Below are 15120 nucleotides of genomic sequence, written 5' to 3'. Positions count from 1 at the left end.
CAACTGCGAAAAAAAAATCTGAAAAATTTCACCCTCCCCACATAAAGCCCAAGTAATTTGTAGCTGATAGAGGGCAATAAAGTGTCTTTTGATCAAATTTGAGCACTTTTTCTCTAAGTAAGTGTCGTATCACAGTGAAAAACTCCCTAAATTTCAACCAACTCTTTATTCTCCTACTGATTCTGGTAGAAATTGTCCACAACCTCCTGCTGCTCGGACTCGATCCGCTGCAGATACTGATACTCGATCTTCAGCTTGTCCAGCTCGACCATTTTCTCGATTATTTCACTCTGTAAAAAAACTCAATCAAACTCTGCTATTACGTTCAACGAAAAGTCTACCTGAATCTGCTGCTGCTCGGACTCGCGCTGCTTCGAGAACGTCTTGAGCAGGTTCTGCACGCCGACGGCGCGCATCTTTTCCTGGTCCACTTCGGCGGCGAAGCCCTCGACGATGCCGGCGAACCGCTCGATGATGCCGCGGAACTCGCCAAGTTCTGAAAGGAGCGAATTTTTCGGAAGAAAAACAAAGATTGGATTTTCAACAAGTCAGCTGGCAGGAGAAGTTTGTTGTCGACTGTTAGGGGACCTTTTAGCTACCCAAAACCAGATCAAGAAAAACATCGTAAGGCATACCGTGGAGAATTTCCCTTGTCCGCTTAAAAACTGGAACATCAACACTTCTCGTCTTACAAATCCATTTCCTAAAATAACAATAAATACCATAGGACTCATCAAAACCGTTGTCACTGATCTCCACTGGTCACTTCTGGAACCGTAATAAACATGCGACGCGTCAAACTTCTTAATTTTGGATAGGGAGTGTTTTAAGGTGTAACTTTGCGACCTTGAACGGTTCCCAGGTTCTGCGGTGGCCACAACCGAAACTAAATTTTCAAAAATCTCAAACCAGAAGTGTTCCTAAATTGAATTTTGTTATCTGCTGGAACCACTATTGAAAATACCTGGACTAGTCATCATTAAAACAGCCACGATTATCCGAAGGTTTGTACAATCGGTAAAAGAATCATGAACAAAAATGTTTTTTTTTTCTTACGCATTACTTCAAATTCGGATTCTAAAATAGGACCCATTAGACAATAAAATCCAAAAAATAATAACATACAGTTGCCTCAACAGCAGCATCCAATGCCTTGCATTGAGAATAAGAACAAAATTCATTAAAATCCAATTAATAGTGAAATTTAAACGGGAACTATCTCAACAGCAGCATCCGATTGCTTGCCTTGAGAATAAAATTTCAATCCAATTAAAATTTAAATTTTAAAATTAAATAAACAGGTATTTTCTCGACAGCAGCATCCGATTGCTTGCCTTGAGATTAACATTTAATCCATCAAAATCATTTATGCCATTGGTCGTATCGCTAGCTTAGGGCGAATCCCAGACCTTTAACCTTCACAACTACCAACTCCACGCGACACTTACGCAACTTTGTTGTTTAAATTCAATCAAATTTGCTCAAACGGCCAGTTTGATCGAGTTCCACAATAGGGTTGGGAAAAAGAGCCTGCGGTTTCGCTACCTTTTTCTAAGTAAGTTCAGCATCAACACTTCCCGTGCTCCTAATCCTTATTCCTGCCCCGGTGAATGGTGGAGATGGGAGCGGCCGGCAATGGATGGCTTTCATGGTGCTGCCTGTCCTGTTCGGGTAGAATTGGTTTTAATTCCCTCTAATCAATTTCTATGCAACCTGGGCTGGACAATCATCACACATAGGGGAAATCTACCCTTTCCAATCAAACACCTATCTTCGTCATATGGAGAGTTTGATGCTCGATTAAAGCTCCAAAAATACTATTTTGGCTATAAACTTACCAGCAACAGCACCGCCTCGAGTAAGCACGCAAATGTATGTCACTTACTGGCCAAAAAGATTACATTTAATGCACTTTTGATCATAATTTGTATTTTGCGAGACCACTTCTCATCATTTTGTTGGCACACACAGTGACACACACGAGAATCCCTCAAACGCTTAATGAATATCGCCAAAATTACCTTTTCACTTTCGCTTACTTTTTCACGGCGCTTAAGATATGAAATTGCTTCCAACTACCGGCAACATGTTCTTTTGATCATTAGTAAGGCACTCACTTGAAGAATAATCCCGAAAAATGTAATAAATTAGCAAGCGCCATCAAAAAAACAAACGCGCCAAGTCGTTTGACGTTTCAATTTTCACTTTGCATTCCAACCGAAGGCTGAAGAAAACCGAGCGAGAGACGAAGGCAAAAAAGAACAAAGGCTGGTCGTCAACACCACCAGCAGCACAGCCAGCGATGCCAGGAAACTTTCCCTATAAATGCCACTTTTCGTGAGTGTTCGTTTGAACTGTCAGCGCAAATGGCAACACTCGACAGAGTGTTGGAAGAAAAAAGAACTAAGCCGATATTAGAAAAATGGGCGTGGCCCAATGCATTCGCCTCGATTAGAATACCCTTGGGAATTTTTTTTTTTGTTAAATGCTTGGTAAAGAAATAGAATAACTTTTAGTGAAAGTGAAAATAAACAGAAATGTTCACAAAAACTTGCTCTACTCGTTGGTGTACTTGGTTTTAGTAAAATTCAAGGGAGACTCTAGATTATCCAGCATCATTCAAACACGACCGCTTATTAGGATTAAAATGGGTAGATTTCCCCTACATGACGAAATCCAGTCTGCAACCCGCTAAGATCACCATCTCCATGCGAATGCGAATGCGAAGCTTTCTGAAAAGTTGGATTGTTTGAAAAAGTTTGCTCAATGCTTATAACGTTACTAGATGTTACTACCAAGGTATACAAACAACAACGGAACCTTAAAATCATTTAGAGGCTTGGTGGTGGAAGTGTTAAATTAAAATCCACTTGGGGGCAGAATGGACCACCCTTATCCTGCCTTATAAAAACAATCAAAAGTTATGAAATTTGGATTAAATTGATTATTTCACTCCTGGTAGTTTCACAAATAACGTTTAATGCAACATTAGTTGATTTTTTATATGTTTTGATGATTATTTGTAAAAATAGTGTCCTTTTTCAACATATTAACACTATTTTCAAAAATGTTTGTTTTGGTAAGTGACTATTTTTATTAAAGTGGTCTAACTTCATGGAAACTATGTTAGAAAGGTACCTTAAGTCATTTCTTATCTCCCTTCAACGTTGTATTAGACGAAATGGCTTGTTTTCTAAGGTGGCCCATTCTGCCCCGCACCCTGGAAAAAAAGTCGAAAAAACTTTTTTTTTAAAGTGGCTCAAAAATAGTTTTAAGCTAAAAAATTTCATCAACCAAGTATACAACATTGAAGGGAACATCCCAAAGCATAAGCCTATTACACTGAATTCATAAGTTTTCATGTTTTTCTATGGTTTTTGGCGCATTTTACTTAGGCGGGCCATTCTGCCCCCCTGCCCCTACCTACCTCAGCCGCAAAGCATTTTTTGCATTTTCGCTCAGGCTGAAATTTTCATCGTCTCGCGAAGGCTTGAAAGTTCATTTCGGTTTAAATCTTTGCTAATATGGATGTCGATCCACAATTTAGTAAAGTATGTAACAAAAGAAATGACAGCCTCAATAAAAATTTGGTGGTGAGGCAGGAATTCTGTGTATCCTGCCTCACCACCAAGCGTTCAATATCAATACAAAGATATAAAACTAGGCGGTTTATACCCTACGATTGGCCCGCAGTCCGTGGCCGAATGGTTACGCTGTCCGCTTTGTAAGCGGATGATTCTGGGTTCGATTCCCATCTGCTCCAACCTTCCATCGGATGAGGAAGTAAAATGTCGGTCCCGGCCTTGGTTGTTAGGCCGTTAAGTCATTCCTGGTATAGGAGTCGTCTCCATGCCATAAGTACAAACAACACACCAAACCAAGCCTACTCCGGTGGAATCGCTGGCGGCGGTTGGACTCGCAATCCGAAGGTCGTCAGTTCAAACACTGGGGTGGAAGGTTCCTTGGAGTAGAAAGAGGTTTGGGTGCTCTCCCCATTCAAGCCTTCGGACTCCTAGGTTCGAGCAGAAACTTGCAATATAATTTGTTTTTTTGGGCCCGCAGTCCGATGGAACGAAGTTGTCCATAAGGCCGATGCAAATATTTAAAAAAGTTTTTGTCCCTCGGCCCTGGCCGAGGTCAAGGGGGGGGGGGCAAAAAAATATAAAAATTTAAATAACAAGCCATGGTCTTCACATTTAAATGAAAAAAGTGTTTTAAAATGCATTTTACATTAGTTCAGTTGTTTTGCAATCATTAGTTTTCAAAAAATCTAAGATCTGACAAAAACAAAAATTGTATCGAAAAAAAAGATTTTGCATCGAAAATTTTCAAAAAATCATAAGATTTTTTAATAAACCCAAACATGCTAAAAATGATTTTAAACGCAGAAGAATGTATTTTGATTTGATTTCAGCTGGTTGCACTTGAATTTTCATTGAAATTTTTAAGTTAATTAATTTTAAAATATTTTTTTTGCCCCCTGATTTTTCGGGCCAATTTTGAAGGGGGGGGGGGGGGTGACAAAAACTTTTAAAAATATTTGTACCAGCCTAATTGGAAAGCATTTAAATATTGGATCGTCAATAAATGCTCATGTAGATGATTATGTTTGCCATATAAATGTTTTCCAAATTTCTTCCGGACTTTTAACATGTATTACAAAACCCTCTCGATCGCCCGAACATGTTCGCACTCTTAAACTTAGTATTGACGGAGCCAACCGCACACTGAAGTGTGGCTATGTAAAAAAATCGAATAATGCGAAGCAGTTTACAGAATCAAAGTCAATATCACAGCGGATCCCTAAATCAATGACAGAATAAACGGCTTATTTAATGTTCCGCTTTAACGAATCAGGAGTCAGGGGTTCGTACGTCAACACCGATACCTTACGCAAGTTGCCATACATAAGTAAGTGTTTATTCATCATACTTTACACGGGAGCGAATGACCCACAGGGTTAAAGTTCCCCTAATAAAATCAACAACAACAACATCATACTTTACAAATTGATATAAGGAGTCGGCAAGCCATGTATAAACATAACAATCGGCTACACATTGTATTGCTTTTTATCCACTCCTGGGTTTACTCTTCTGTAAATTGAAATTGATATGTCCAAAACCGTGTATGACAGGTATGTTACCTTCGTTGCTATTTCGTTTTCGTTTTCGTTTCGTTTTACGGAGCAAGGTGGGGGACGCGGCCTCAAGTCAGTCCAAGTCCGGTTTCTTGTGGAAAAAAGGGTAGTGGCCGAACTAGTATTGCATACAAAATGAACACCACCGGAAGATATAGGGGATCGGGAGGGGGAAGGTGAAAGAAAATTAGTGTTGGTGTGAGTAGTAAGAACTTGGATGACTTGAGCATTTACGGTAATCTAAGTCTAACACTGAATAGTTAATTGAATAAGAAAATGTAACTCATCGGAGATCTATACAAAAGAAACCTATGATGTATTTTTTTTTTTTTTTTTTTTTTTTTTTTTTGGGAGGGTGATCCAGCCGCACATCGTTGATGTTGAAACCTCTAAACTGGGCCCTCGTGCTGTCACGTCCGTCAGTAGTCTTGTCGTACATTACAACTAGAATCAGATCTGCCAATGAATTAGTACACTTCGACCAAATAAACACTGACGCTGTATGGATCTGACTCTAGAATAAATGCACAGTTGTGTGTTATTCATAAGTCCAACTTATTCAATTATTAATTTAAGTCCAAATATTCTTTTGCTAACTACTTTGGGTTGAAAATCTAAATTTTAATCTAAAATCCTCTAAACTTAATGTTCAAAACTAAACGTTCCTTTAACTGTTGTAGTACTACTTCTATCAAAAAACTATAAAAAAATTGTGAACTGATACACAAATAGGATAGAAATAGCGATTTGAAAAAGAAATGACCATTTACGTCAAAAGATCCGTAGTTCCTCGATTCGCAACAATGGTCAATACAACCATAATCCGAAAACCGTTAGTTCAACAGATCAACGAATTTTGTCCAATATCATTACATTATTGATTGATCGAGACTCTATGGACAATTTGACATAAAAGGATGCCTAGTATTTTACATCAATCAAAGTTTATTGACAGCATTACTCTAACTTAACAATTGCAACTAAATTTATCATCAAATAGATTTGGAAAGCATACAGATTTATTTTTAATGCTAATGCTAAGAAACAAATCAATTGTACTATCCTGAAGTCCCACCTAAATCCCACATTGTGATAGTGAAAAAGTCACAGAAGCAGCGGTGTCTTGTGCAATTGTGATATTTTCACTATCGGAGAACTACCTAGTTCACGAAGACAGCTTATCGGTCAACGCTTAAGCCCTGGGGCTGCGGCAAAGCGAGTTCTCGTAGCATGAAGTGGTGTCCATAGTGCTTATAAAAAAGAATGTATACCCAAATTTTAACTAATGCACTAGGATCAAATCATGCCCCTTGACTTTACAAGGCCCAGGGAGTATGTTACCTTCGTTGCTATTTTCATCAATATTTACATTCGCGATGATGTTACTGGCATTAGCAACCTTGGAGCTCGAAACGGACCTGACATCAATGAATGGAGCAAACCAGAGGGAGTTCACAGCATAGCTAGATGCAATCAACAGGGCCGATGTGACTAACTGAAACAACATCGCTACAGAGGTATTCGATGTTCAGAGCTTCCTCACTAGCAGCTCTGAGCTCTTTCTCAACGACATCAAGATCTGTCGGTGGTTGTTTCTGCAGTTGGTCAACATTCTACACCTTTGTTTTTAAACTTCATCAATATCAAAATAATTAACATCAATATAATCTAACATTTAGAGAGAATAAAAATCTTGCGTGTTCATGGAAATGAAAAAGCATTCTTACTGTCCGTGAATTTCTCGCATTCATCCTTCAGGTCGTTAGTTTCATTTGCCACCTCTGGATCGATCACCCGTAGCGTGTACAGATCGTCAATGTAGAGACCGGATTTTCCAAATTCTTCGCTCATTTTCTGAACGATTAAATTTTTTAGACGGAGATTGCTTGTTTATAATTTAAATTCGTCAAAAACTAAAAGTTTGGTCAATCAGCATGCCATGGTAACGAACCCCGTATGAAAAATGCTACTAAAATTTATTGCCACATTTCATAGGGGGGCCCACGTCGCTGCTGCCTTCACTGTAGTTCCATGGATCTGTCATTTTGTTTTTGTTTTTCTGACACCCCACAATCCGTCCCGTCCGTCGTCGTCGTCGATTCGTCATTTTCACAGTGATGAGTGGACGCACGAAAAAAGTAGGTGAAAATTAGTAAACTCTGCCCATTCCACGAACGTCCGTCGCGCGTTGATCCGCGGATAGTCAAGTGTAGGCAGCTAGCTATAGGCGGAACCACCAAAACCAAAATTGCGAACCACGAAGAATCGGCCAGGATGTCGGGAGAACAGAAACCTACAACCCTCAAAGGCAGCCCGTCGCAGTATGTAAAGCTGAACGTAGGAGGATCCCTGCATTACACCACGATCGGGACACTCTGCAAGCAGGACACGATGCTGCGGGCCATGTTTTCCGGCCGAATGGAAGTGCTGACCGATCCGGAAGGTGAGTTTTGAGTTGGGGCTGGCCTCCAAATGTGGAGTCAATAACGCGAGTTTCGACACTTTCGCTCACCTTGAGTGGGGTGAACGGCAGAACATTGACCAGACTCCTCATCATGGTGGGAGAAAGTGCTTTGTAGCTTTGTTAGTTTCGATTGATGGCAATAACAACGCCTCCTTTTGCAGGCTGGATCCTGATCGATCGCTGTGGGACGCACTTTGGCACAATTCTCAACTTTCTGCGGGACGGAAGTGTGGCCCTGCCGGAGACGACCAAGGGAATTGCCGAGCTGCTTGCCGAGTCCAAGTATTACTGCATCGAGGAGCTGGTGGAGGCGTGCGAGAAGATCCTACTCCGAAAGGAGCGTGAATCCCAGTCGGAACCGATCTGCCGCGTTCCGCTGATTACCTCGCAAAAGGAGGAACAGTACTTGATAACGACGGCCACGAAGCCGGTGGTGAAGCTGCTGATCAACCGTCACAACAACAAGTACAGCTACACGAACACGAGCGACGACAATCTTCTCAAGAATATCGAACTCTTCGACAAGCTTTCGTTGCGGTTCAGCGGGCGCGTGTTCTTCATCAAGGACGTCATCGGTTCCAGCGAGATCTGCTGCTGGTCGTTCTACGGCAATGGCAAGAAAGCTGCGGAAGTGTGCTGCACGTCGATAGTTTACGCTACCGACAAAAAGCACACCAAGGTAGAATTCCCCGAGGCTCGCATTTTCGAAGAAACCCTCAATATTTTACTTTACGAAAATAAAAATGCCCCCGACCAGGAGCTGATGCAGGCCACTTCTCTGCGTGGCGCCGTCGGGGGCATTTCCTCCTACACCAGCGATGAGGAGGAGGAACGGACCGGCCTGGCAAGACTGCGCTCCAACAAGCAGAACAATCCCACATGATTCACAAACCAGCTCGTCCTGCGGAAAAAGTTGTTGCCAAAGAGAAACTGAGCCTCGTCGTCGTCGTCGTCGTCGTCGGTTCGGAGTGTATGGTTCGTTTGAGAGAGCGCGGGAACAAAATCAGAAATGTTTTTTTTTTCTTCTTGGTACAATTGCAGGGGAAATGTTATCTATGAAAATCATTAAACAGATTGACTGAGTATCAATCGTAGCGCGTCAAAAATATATCGTTGTCTGTTCCAATCTGAGTGACACAACTCTTTCCTAGCAGTGTCACTCCCATCCCTCAAGTGAGATTCCTAAAACTCAACTGTAAATTAAAAAAAGTCCCCTTCTTTTATGCATGGATGCCAACAAAGGTTCCGTGTCCTTTTCAGAAATAAAATTTAATAATATCTAATGGACGAATTTCAATAAAAAACAAAAAGTATGTTGCTGGTGACGAACGAGAGGAGAGTCGCTGTCTGTGTTTGTGTGTAAAACTAATAATGGTAACAATATATTAACAATAAAAAAAAAATACTATTTTAGCGTAAGGTTCTGATGCGGTTTTCATTTCTAAAGAAATTCAATTAAAAATTGTGTAGTTTGTGAGTACTGAGTTTTGAATTGTCATCTTTAAAAAACACCGATTTTTGCAATCTTCGTAGTTCCTGAGTCAATTTCACAATAGAAACATGTATAAACAATAAACATGTTTATTTTCATCCATTATGTGATTCGAGGATTTTTTTTGTTAAGGGTGTAAAAGGATGAAAATAAATGTTTTCATGCATATTTCATTTGTGAAATTAACTTAGGAACACGAATATGATAAAATTATCACCAGAAAATGTAATCTAAGGGGTTCTCCGAGCAAAAATGTATGACCAAAAAATTCACTGAAAAAGTAAAGTGTCCATTTTGTATGTTGAACTGCCTTAAGGCTAGTACGCTGATCGGAAGGAAAGGGGTCAAGAAATGGCGTTACGAACAGCAGAACAAAGGAGAGTGAGCGATTTCTTGGGGCTTTTCTTCACCCTCTCTGGCTTGCTTTCGCAGCCGCTGCTGCCCATTTGAAATTTTTCTTGACCGATTCCTTCCGAAGTGCATAGGGGCAGGGGGGGCAGAATGGGCCACCCTTGGTTATGGGCTTTAGCATGGATTTAGACCAACTCGAGCCAAACATTTCATTAGGGCACAAAACCAAAACGTAAACATTCGGGTTTATTACACTATTCCATTCATTAGTACACTCCCTACATGCCCTCCAAGAATCAGATTGATAACAAACAATTTCCTATTGAAAAAATCAAAAACTCAAAAGGGCCCATAACAATGTTCACTCCGAACCAGAAAAAAAGTTCAATTGTGCCCTTTTCTTTTTCGTTAGTTTTTCGTAGTTGAGGAACTTTCTATGTTATAAAGTGAACTTTTCATACATTCTTAACACTAATTCACTTCAAAACAACGTTTGGTTTACGTTTCACCAAAGATTTCTGCAGAAAAAAACTTCGCCGAAACACAATATTTAATACGGTCCCGCGGATGCTGTTCAGTACACATTTGAAGAATTTTTATGTTTCACATGCTTTATTCTCACCATTCGATCACAAAACTTCACCAATTAACATAATGTTCGCTGAATTCCTCATTATTTCTAACTGAACAAAAGGTCCCATAAACATCATTCAACACAAGAATCGGATGACAGCGCTTTAGTGCCCTTTCAATTCTCTTTGAAATTGCATCTAGAAAGGGCCCATTATGAACAACAGTTGGAAAGTTAAAAGGGCCTAATAACGAGATTTTTTTAAATAATGAGTTTTATTGCGAAAATCAACATAAATTAAAAAGCATTCAAGCAGAGTTGAGGATAATGATGTGTTTTATCGTATCATAAGTAAAAATACCATCAGTCAAGCTTCTTTTTTAAATAGGAATTGAAACAAGTTGTGCACTTTTTGCAAGCGATTTTCTCGAATCGCGATTTTTGGTTTTGTGCCCTAATGAAATGTTTGGCTCGAACTGTAAGGCAAGGGTCTTATAAACGACGTCAAATAACATCACCACACCGAAAACGACGTTTGAATTCATTGTATTTTTCGAATTACAGTCGACTCTCTAGTTGTCAATATCCAAGGGACCGTCGAGGAAGAGAATCATCAGTTTACAGAACGATGCAAAATGAAGACTCGATTGAAAATATTTTTTTCTTGATACCCAGCTATGGGAGAGAATCATGACAACGTCCATCAAACAAAAACAAACCAATGTCAAACACCCTTCAAAGCTTCGTTTCGCCAAGAAAAATGTCTATGTAAGCCATGGGAAAGTGAAATTATTGACAACTGGAAGAGATTTTCAATGCAAACAGAATCCAAGGGACCGTCGAGGAAGAGATACATCAAGCAAGAGAAAATATCGAGGATAAAGCCAATCGAAGTATGCAATGTGAAGGGACTGAAGAATTCATCGATAGATGGAGCAATATTGATATCGAGAAGATCGACAGCCAGAGAGTCGACTGTATGAGCAAAAATGTAAATTTATTGACAAAACCACGCAAATGTTCGTTTATTTCGAGGTTCTTAAATAAGCTTTCTCGAAAGTTAGATTGTTTGAAAAAGTTTGTTCAATGTTTAGAACGCTAACAGGAGCTATTACGAATGTAATCAAACAACAACGGATCCTTCAAATCATTTAGAGGCTTGGTGGTGGAAGTGTTAAATTAAAATCCACTTGGGGGCAGAATGGACCACCCGTTTCCTGCCTTATAAAAACAATCAAAAGTTATGAAATTCTGGTTAAATGGATTATTTCACTTCTGGTAGCTTCACAAATCACGTTTAATGCAACATTAGTTGATTTTTTTAATTGTTTTGATGGTTATTTGTAAAAACAATGTCTTTTTACAACATATTATCACTATTTTCAAAAATGTTTGTTTTGGTAGGAGACTATTTTGCCTTCCTCACGTTACTGAGGAAAGGCTATAAAATCACTCGAAAAATGAACTTCTCAATTAGACCTATCGACTCATAATCAAATTCTGAGCAAATGTCTGTGTGTGTGGTGGGATGTGTGATCAAAAAATTGTCACTCGATTATCTCGACATTGGCTGAACCGATTTTGTCCGTTTTGGCGTCATTCGATCCGTCTTGGGGTCCCATAAGTCGCTATTAAAAATGATAAAGTTAAGTTAAGTACTTCAAAAGTTATGCTAAAAAAACGATTTTAACAATAGTCCGGAAGATTGTAAAAAGGGTGGTTTTTGTAAGAAAACCCGTCATGCTATACATTTTTAGAAAGGTATTTAAAAGACCTTTCCAACGCGTCCATGGCATTGAAGATCTGACAAATCTATCAAAAGTTATAAGCACTTAAGTGTTATTTATACGCTTTTTGGAGGCCGTATCTCAGATATGTTGATGAAAACGTTGTCCGGAACTCTCATGCGACCTGTGAGAACCTACTTCGGGTTTCCAGGGACTCTTCTGCTTGGCCACGATTCCGGTTCCAGGGCGCGCTACTTGCGGCCCTTTGCACTCGCGTCCTCTCACTCCTGCAGTCTGTTCGTGACTGCCGCTCGTGTGTATGTGTGTGTCTTAGTTTTACAATCCGCCAAGATGTTGGCGCCTTAGGTGAGCACCACATCTCGTTTTCTCTAATAGATGTTAAATAAGGCCTATTGTAAGCGGACAACGACAAACTAAATAACTAACATAAAGCTCTTGGCTAGGAATTACAGAACATGAATAGTAATAGCGATGTTAAATGACATAACTGAATTGAACCGTGCGTCAGAGAAATAATCACATAACATAGTCCTTTTCAAATGTGATGCAATAATGGTTCCTTAGTTGATGTATTTTGGGTAAACATATATTTACTATATTATTGCTGTATTTTTGGTCATTAGTTATTTACTCTATGGTATTTGGTATATGTTTTATGGAGTGACGCACAAGAACGTAAGATAGTTGTACCGTCGGTTGTACCTGGTTTTACCCTTGGCAGTATCCTCCTTTAATTTGTATTGATATCTGATTTGATGTAGTTTCTAAGGTTCTGAAACTTCGACTATTTTTCTTATTTATTGTGTCGATAACTTTTCTATTTAGTTTTTTTTATGAGGTCTTTGCTCTTTGGCAGGATTGTTTCGCTTTTTTTTTTAGGATTGTTTCGTTTTTTTTTTTATAACGGCCCCGTGAGAAGCTTGTAGCTCGGAGTTCTGTTTGTGCTCGATGGTCAGAATTTCTTCTTTTTTTTTATAGCGAACTTGAAGTGCAGTCTATTGAAGAGCTCGAAGCTCGTAGTTTTGTTTTTTTTTAACGAGCTCGAAGCTCTATTTCCTAAAGAGCTCGAAGCTCGGAATTTTATTTTGTTAACGAGCTCTAAGCTCAGACTCCTGAAGAGCTCGAAGCTCGAAGATTTGTTTTTCTTTTAATGAGCTCGAAGCTCATACTCATGAAAAGCTCGAAGCTCGGAGTTTTGTTTTTTTTTTAACGAGCTCGAAGCTCAGACTCCTAAAAGGCTCGAAGCTCGGAGTTTTGTTTTACGAGCTCGAAGCTCCATCCCGGGCTCGTAGCCCAATTCCGAGCTCGTAGCTCCAACCCGGGCTCGAAGCCCAATACCGAGCTCAAGGCTCATGGCTTCGATGATTTGGGGTGCGGGTTACCCCGTTTCCAATCAGGTGCTGATCGCCATCGATAATTTTTTTGATTTACCTTTTTCCTTCGTCCGTTTTTTTTTTGTTTGTCGTCATAATACACATTTTGTCGAACGAGTGGTTTGTTTCGACATAGTTTTTACCGCTGTGATGGCAGTTTATCGTTTCGACCTCAATGGCCGAACCCCCTTTTAAGCAAAGTTGTCAAAACTAACAACCACCACCACAACAAAAACGATGTCTCCACTTTTTTCCTCCGGTGCATGGCTTCTTGTCTGCGGATGACGTCACGTTTTTCGTCACGTCCAGGGTTACCAGGTCTGAAGAGTAAAAAATCTGGCAAAAAATCTGGGAAAAATCTGGCAAGCCACTTTTCCCAAAGTAATAAGAAATTTTTTGTTCAAAAACTGTGTATTTTCACTTTTTATACATTATAGCTTTACAAAATAAACAAAATACGTCAATAAAACAATGTGAGGAAGAAATAGAAAATTATTTTTTTCTAATTGGCGCTCAAAAAATCTGGCAATGCCAGATTTATCTGGCAACCTGGCACCCCTGGTCACGTCCTCGTCCGTTAAGTCACTCCACCTGATGCTGAAGCTATCTTGCTTCTCCGCCCTGTTCTTGGCACCGGTGGAGAACAAACGAAAAGGACTTACCGGTTGCGGGACCAATGCGAGGATCCCATCCTCGTCGCCATTTGTGAGAACCTACTTCGGGTTTCCAGGGACTCTTCTGCTTGGCCACGATTCCGGTTCCAGGGCGCGCTACTTGCGGCCCTTTGCACTCGCGTCCTCTCACTCCTGCAGTCTGTTCGTGACTGCCGCTCGTGTGTATGTGTGTGTCTTAGTTTTACAATCCGCCAAGATGTTGGCGCCTTAGGTGAGCACCACACGACCTATTGATAGGTATTCAAAAGACCTTTCCAACGCGTCCAAAACATTGAAGATCTGACAACCCTATCAAAAGTTATAAGCACTTAAGTGTTATTTACGCACTTTTTGCATTTTGGATAGCACCCTTTAAATGTGAGGAAGGCGCCAACCACCTAAAGGTGGATTAAGTAACGTTTTTATAAAAGTGGTCTGACTTCATGGAAACTATGTTAGAAAGGTCCCTTTAGTCATTTATCATCTCCCTTCAACGTTTTATTAGACAAAATGGCTTGTTTTTGAAGGTGGCCAATTCTGCCCCGCACCCTGGAAAAGTAGTCGAAAAAACTTTTTTTTTAAGTGGCTCAAAAATAGTTTTAAGTAAAAAAACTGTATCAACCAAGTATACAACATTGAAGGGAACATCCCAAAGCATAAGCCTACTACATTTAATTCATAAATTTGTATGTTTTTCTATGGTTTTTGGCGCATTTTACTTAGGCGGACCATTCTGCCTTCTGCCACAAGTTAGCACGACGGCGACGAGATAGTACACTGAAAGCCCGACCATGGTAATTTTAAGAACATTTGCTAAAAATGCTGCTTATCAAATTAACTGAGGCTTTTTGGTAAAAGTAAACGCAAATATGGTCAAATGTACCATACTTCCACAAAGTTGCATGGTAGCAATTACAAAATCATTATCATTCTCTCGGTATTGGAGGGTTAAAATTACCATTCCGCTCTCGACATAGTAAAACTGACTGCGTTAATCAGTCAATCTAAACACGGATTGTTTTTAGCAAAATACGTCGGTGCGTGTTCTCAATTTAACCCTACAATATGGTAGCAATTACCATGGTTGGGTTTTCAGTGTAGTCCCAGATGTCCCAACAAAATGTCCTCCCTATAGCATCTGCATCGGTTTTTTATCGTGTTTTTTACCGTTGTACATAAAAATAGACACAGGGCTTTAGTACCCAATTAATGAAATATGAAAAATAAGCATTGCAAATAAATTAATAATAAATTAACCGGGACCGTGGTGTAGGGGTAAGCGTGGTTGCCTCTCATCCAGTCGGCCTGGGTTTGATCCCAGAAGGTCC

At 40.0% G+C, this 15120-nt stretch overlaps 2 protein-coding genes across 2 annotated transcripts; one reads left to right on the top strand and one right to left on the bottom strand.

The window, feature by feature from the left end:
* Positions 1–147: 147 nt before the first annotated feature.
* On the bottom strand, positions 148–7119 carry LOC120421381 (intraflagellar transport protein 20 homolog). Its single transcript, XM_039584577.2, has 3 exons — positions 6868–7119; positions 342–496; positions 148–290 (listed from the first exon to the last, which is right to left on the bottom strand). The coding sequence occupies exons 1-3, from the start codon at positions 6989–6991 to the stop codon at positions 174–176; spliced, it is 396 nt and encodes a 131-aa protein (XP_039440511.1). The 5' UTR covers positions 6992–7119; the 3' UTR covers positions 148–173.
* A 112-nt stretch (positions 7120–7231) lies between these two features.
* LOC120421380 (BTB/POZ domain-containing adapter for CUL3-mediated RhoA degradation protein 3) lies at positions 7232–9023 on the top strand. Its single transcript, XM_039584576.2, has 2 exons — positions 7232–7583; positions 7766–9023. Exons 1-2 carry the CDS (start codon positions 7415–7417, stop codon positions 8485–8487), a joined length of 891 nt encoding a protein of 296 aa, XP_039440510.1. The 5' UTR covers positions 7232–7414; the 3' UTR covers positions 8488–9023.
* The last annotated feature ends 6097 nt before the right edge of the window (positions 9024–15120 follow it).

This window comes from Culex pipiens, chromosome 3 (assembly GCF_016801865.2).
Source record: "Culex pipiens pallens isolate TS chromosome 3, TS_CPP_V2, whole genome shotgun sequence".
Lineage (NCBI taxonomy): Eukaryota > Metazoa > Arthropoda > Insecta > Diptera > Culicidae > Culex > Culex pipiens.
Note: the sequence above shows the minus strand (reverse complement) of the source record. Positions and strands in the feature narration are given on the sequence as shown.

Bases quoted from the DNA above. Each gene is read 5' to 3' on its own strand.
- LOC120421381 (XM_039584577.2), bottom strand. From the start codon at position 6,991: ATGAGCGAAGAATTTGGAAAATCCGGTCTCTACATTGACGATCTGTAC. The intron at 497-6,867 runs GTAAGAATGCTT...CGCTCCTTTCAG, and splicing joins ATGCGAGAAATTCACGGACA to AACTTGGCGAGTTCCGCGGC. The intron at 291-341 runs GTAGACTTTTCG...GTTTTTTTACAG, and splicing joins CCGAGCAGCAGCAGATTCAG to AGTGAAATAATCGAGAAAAT.
- LOC120421380 (XM_039584576.2), top strand. From the start codon at position 7,415: ATGTCGGGAGAACAGAAACCTACAACCCTCAAAGGCAGCCCGTCGCAG. The intron at 7,584-7,765 runs GTGAGTTTTGAG...CTCCTTTTGCAG, and splicing joins AGTGCTGACCGATCCGGAAG to GCTGGATCCTGATCGATCGC.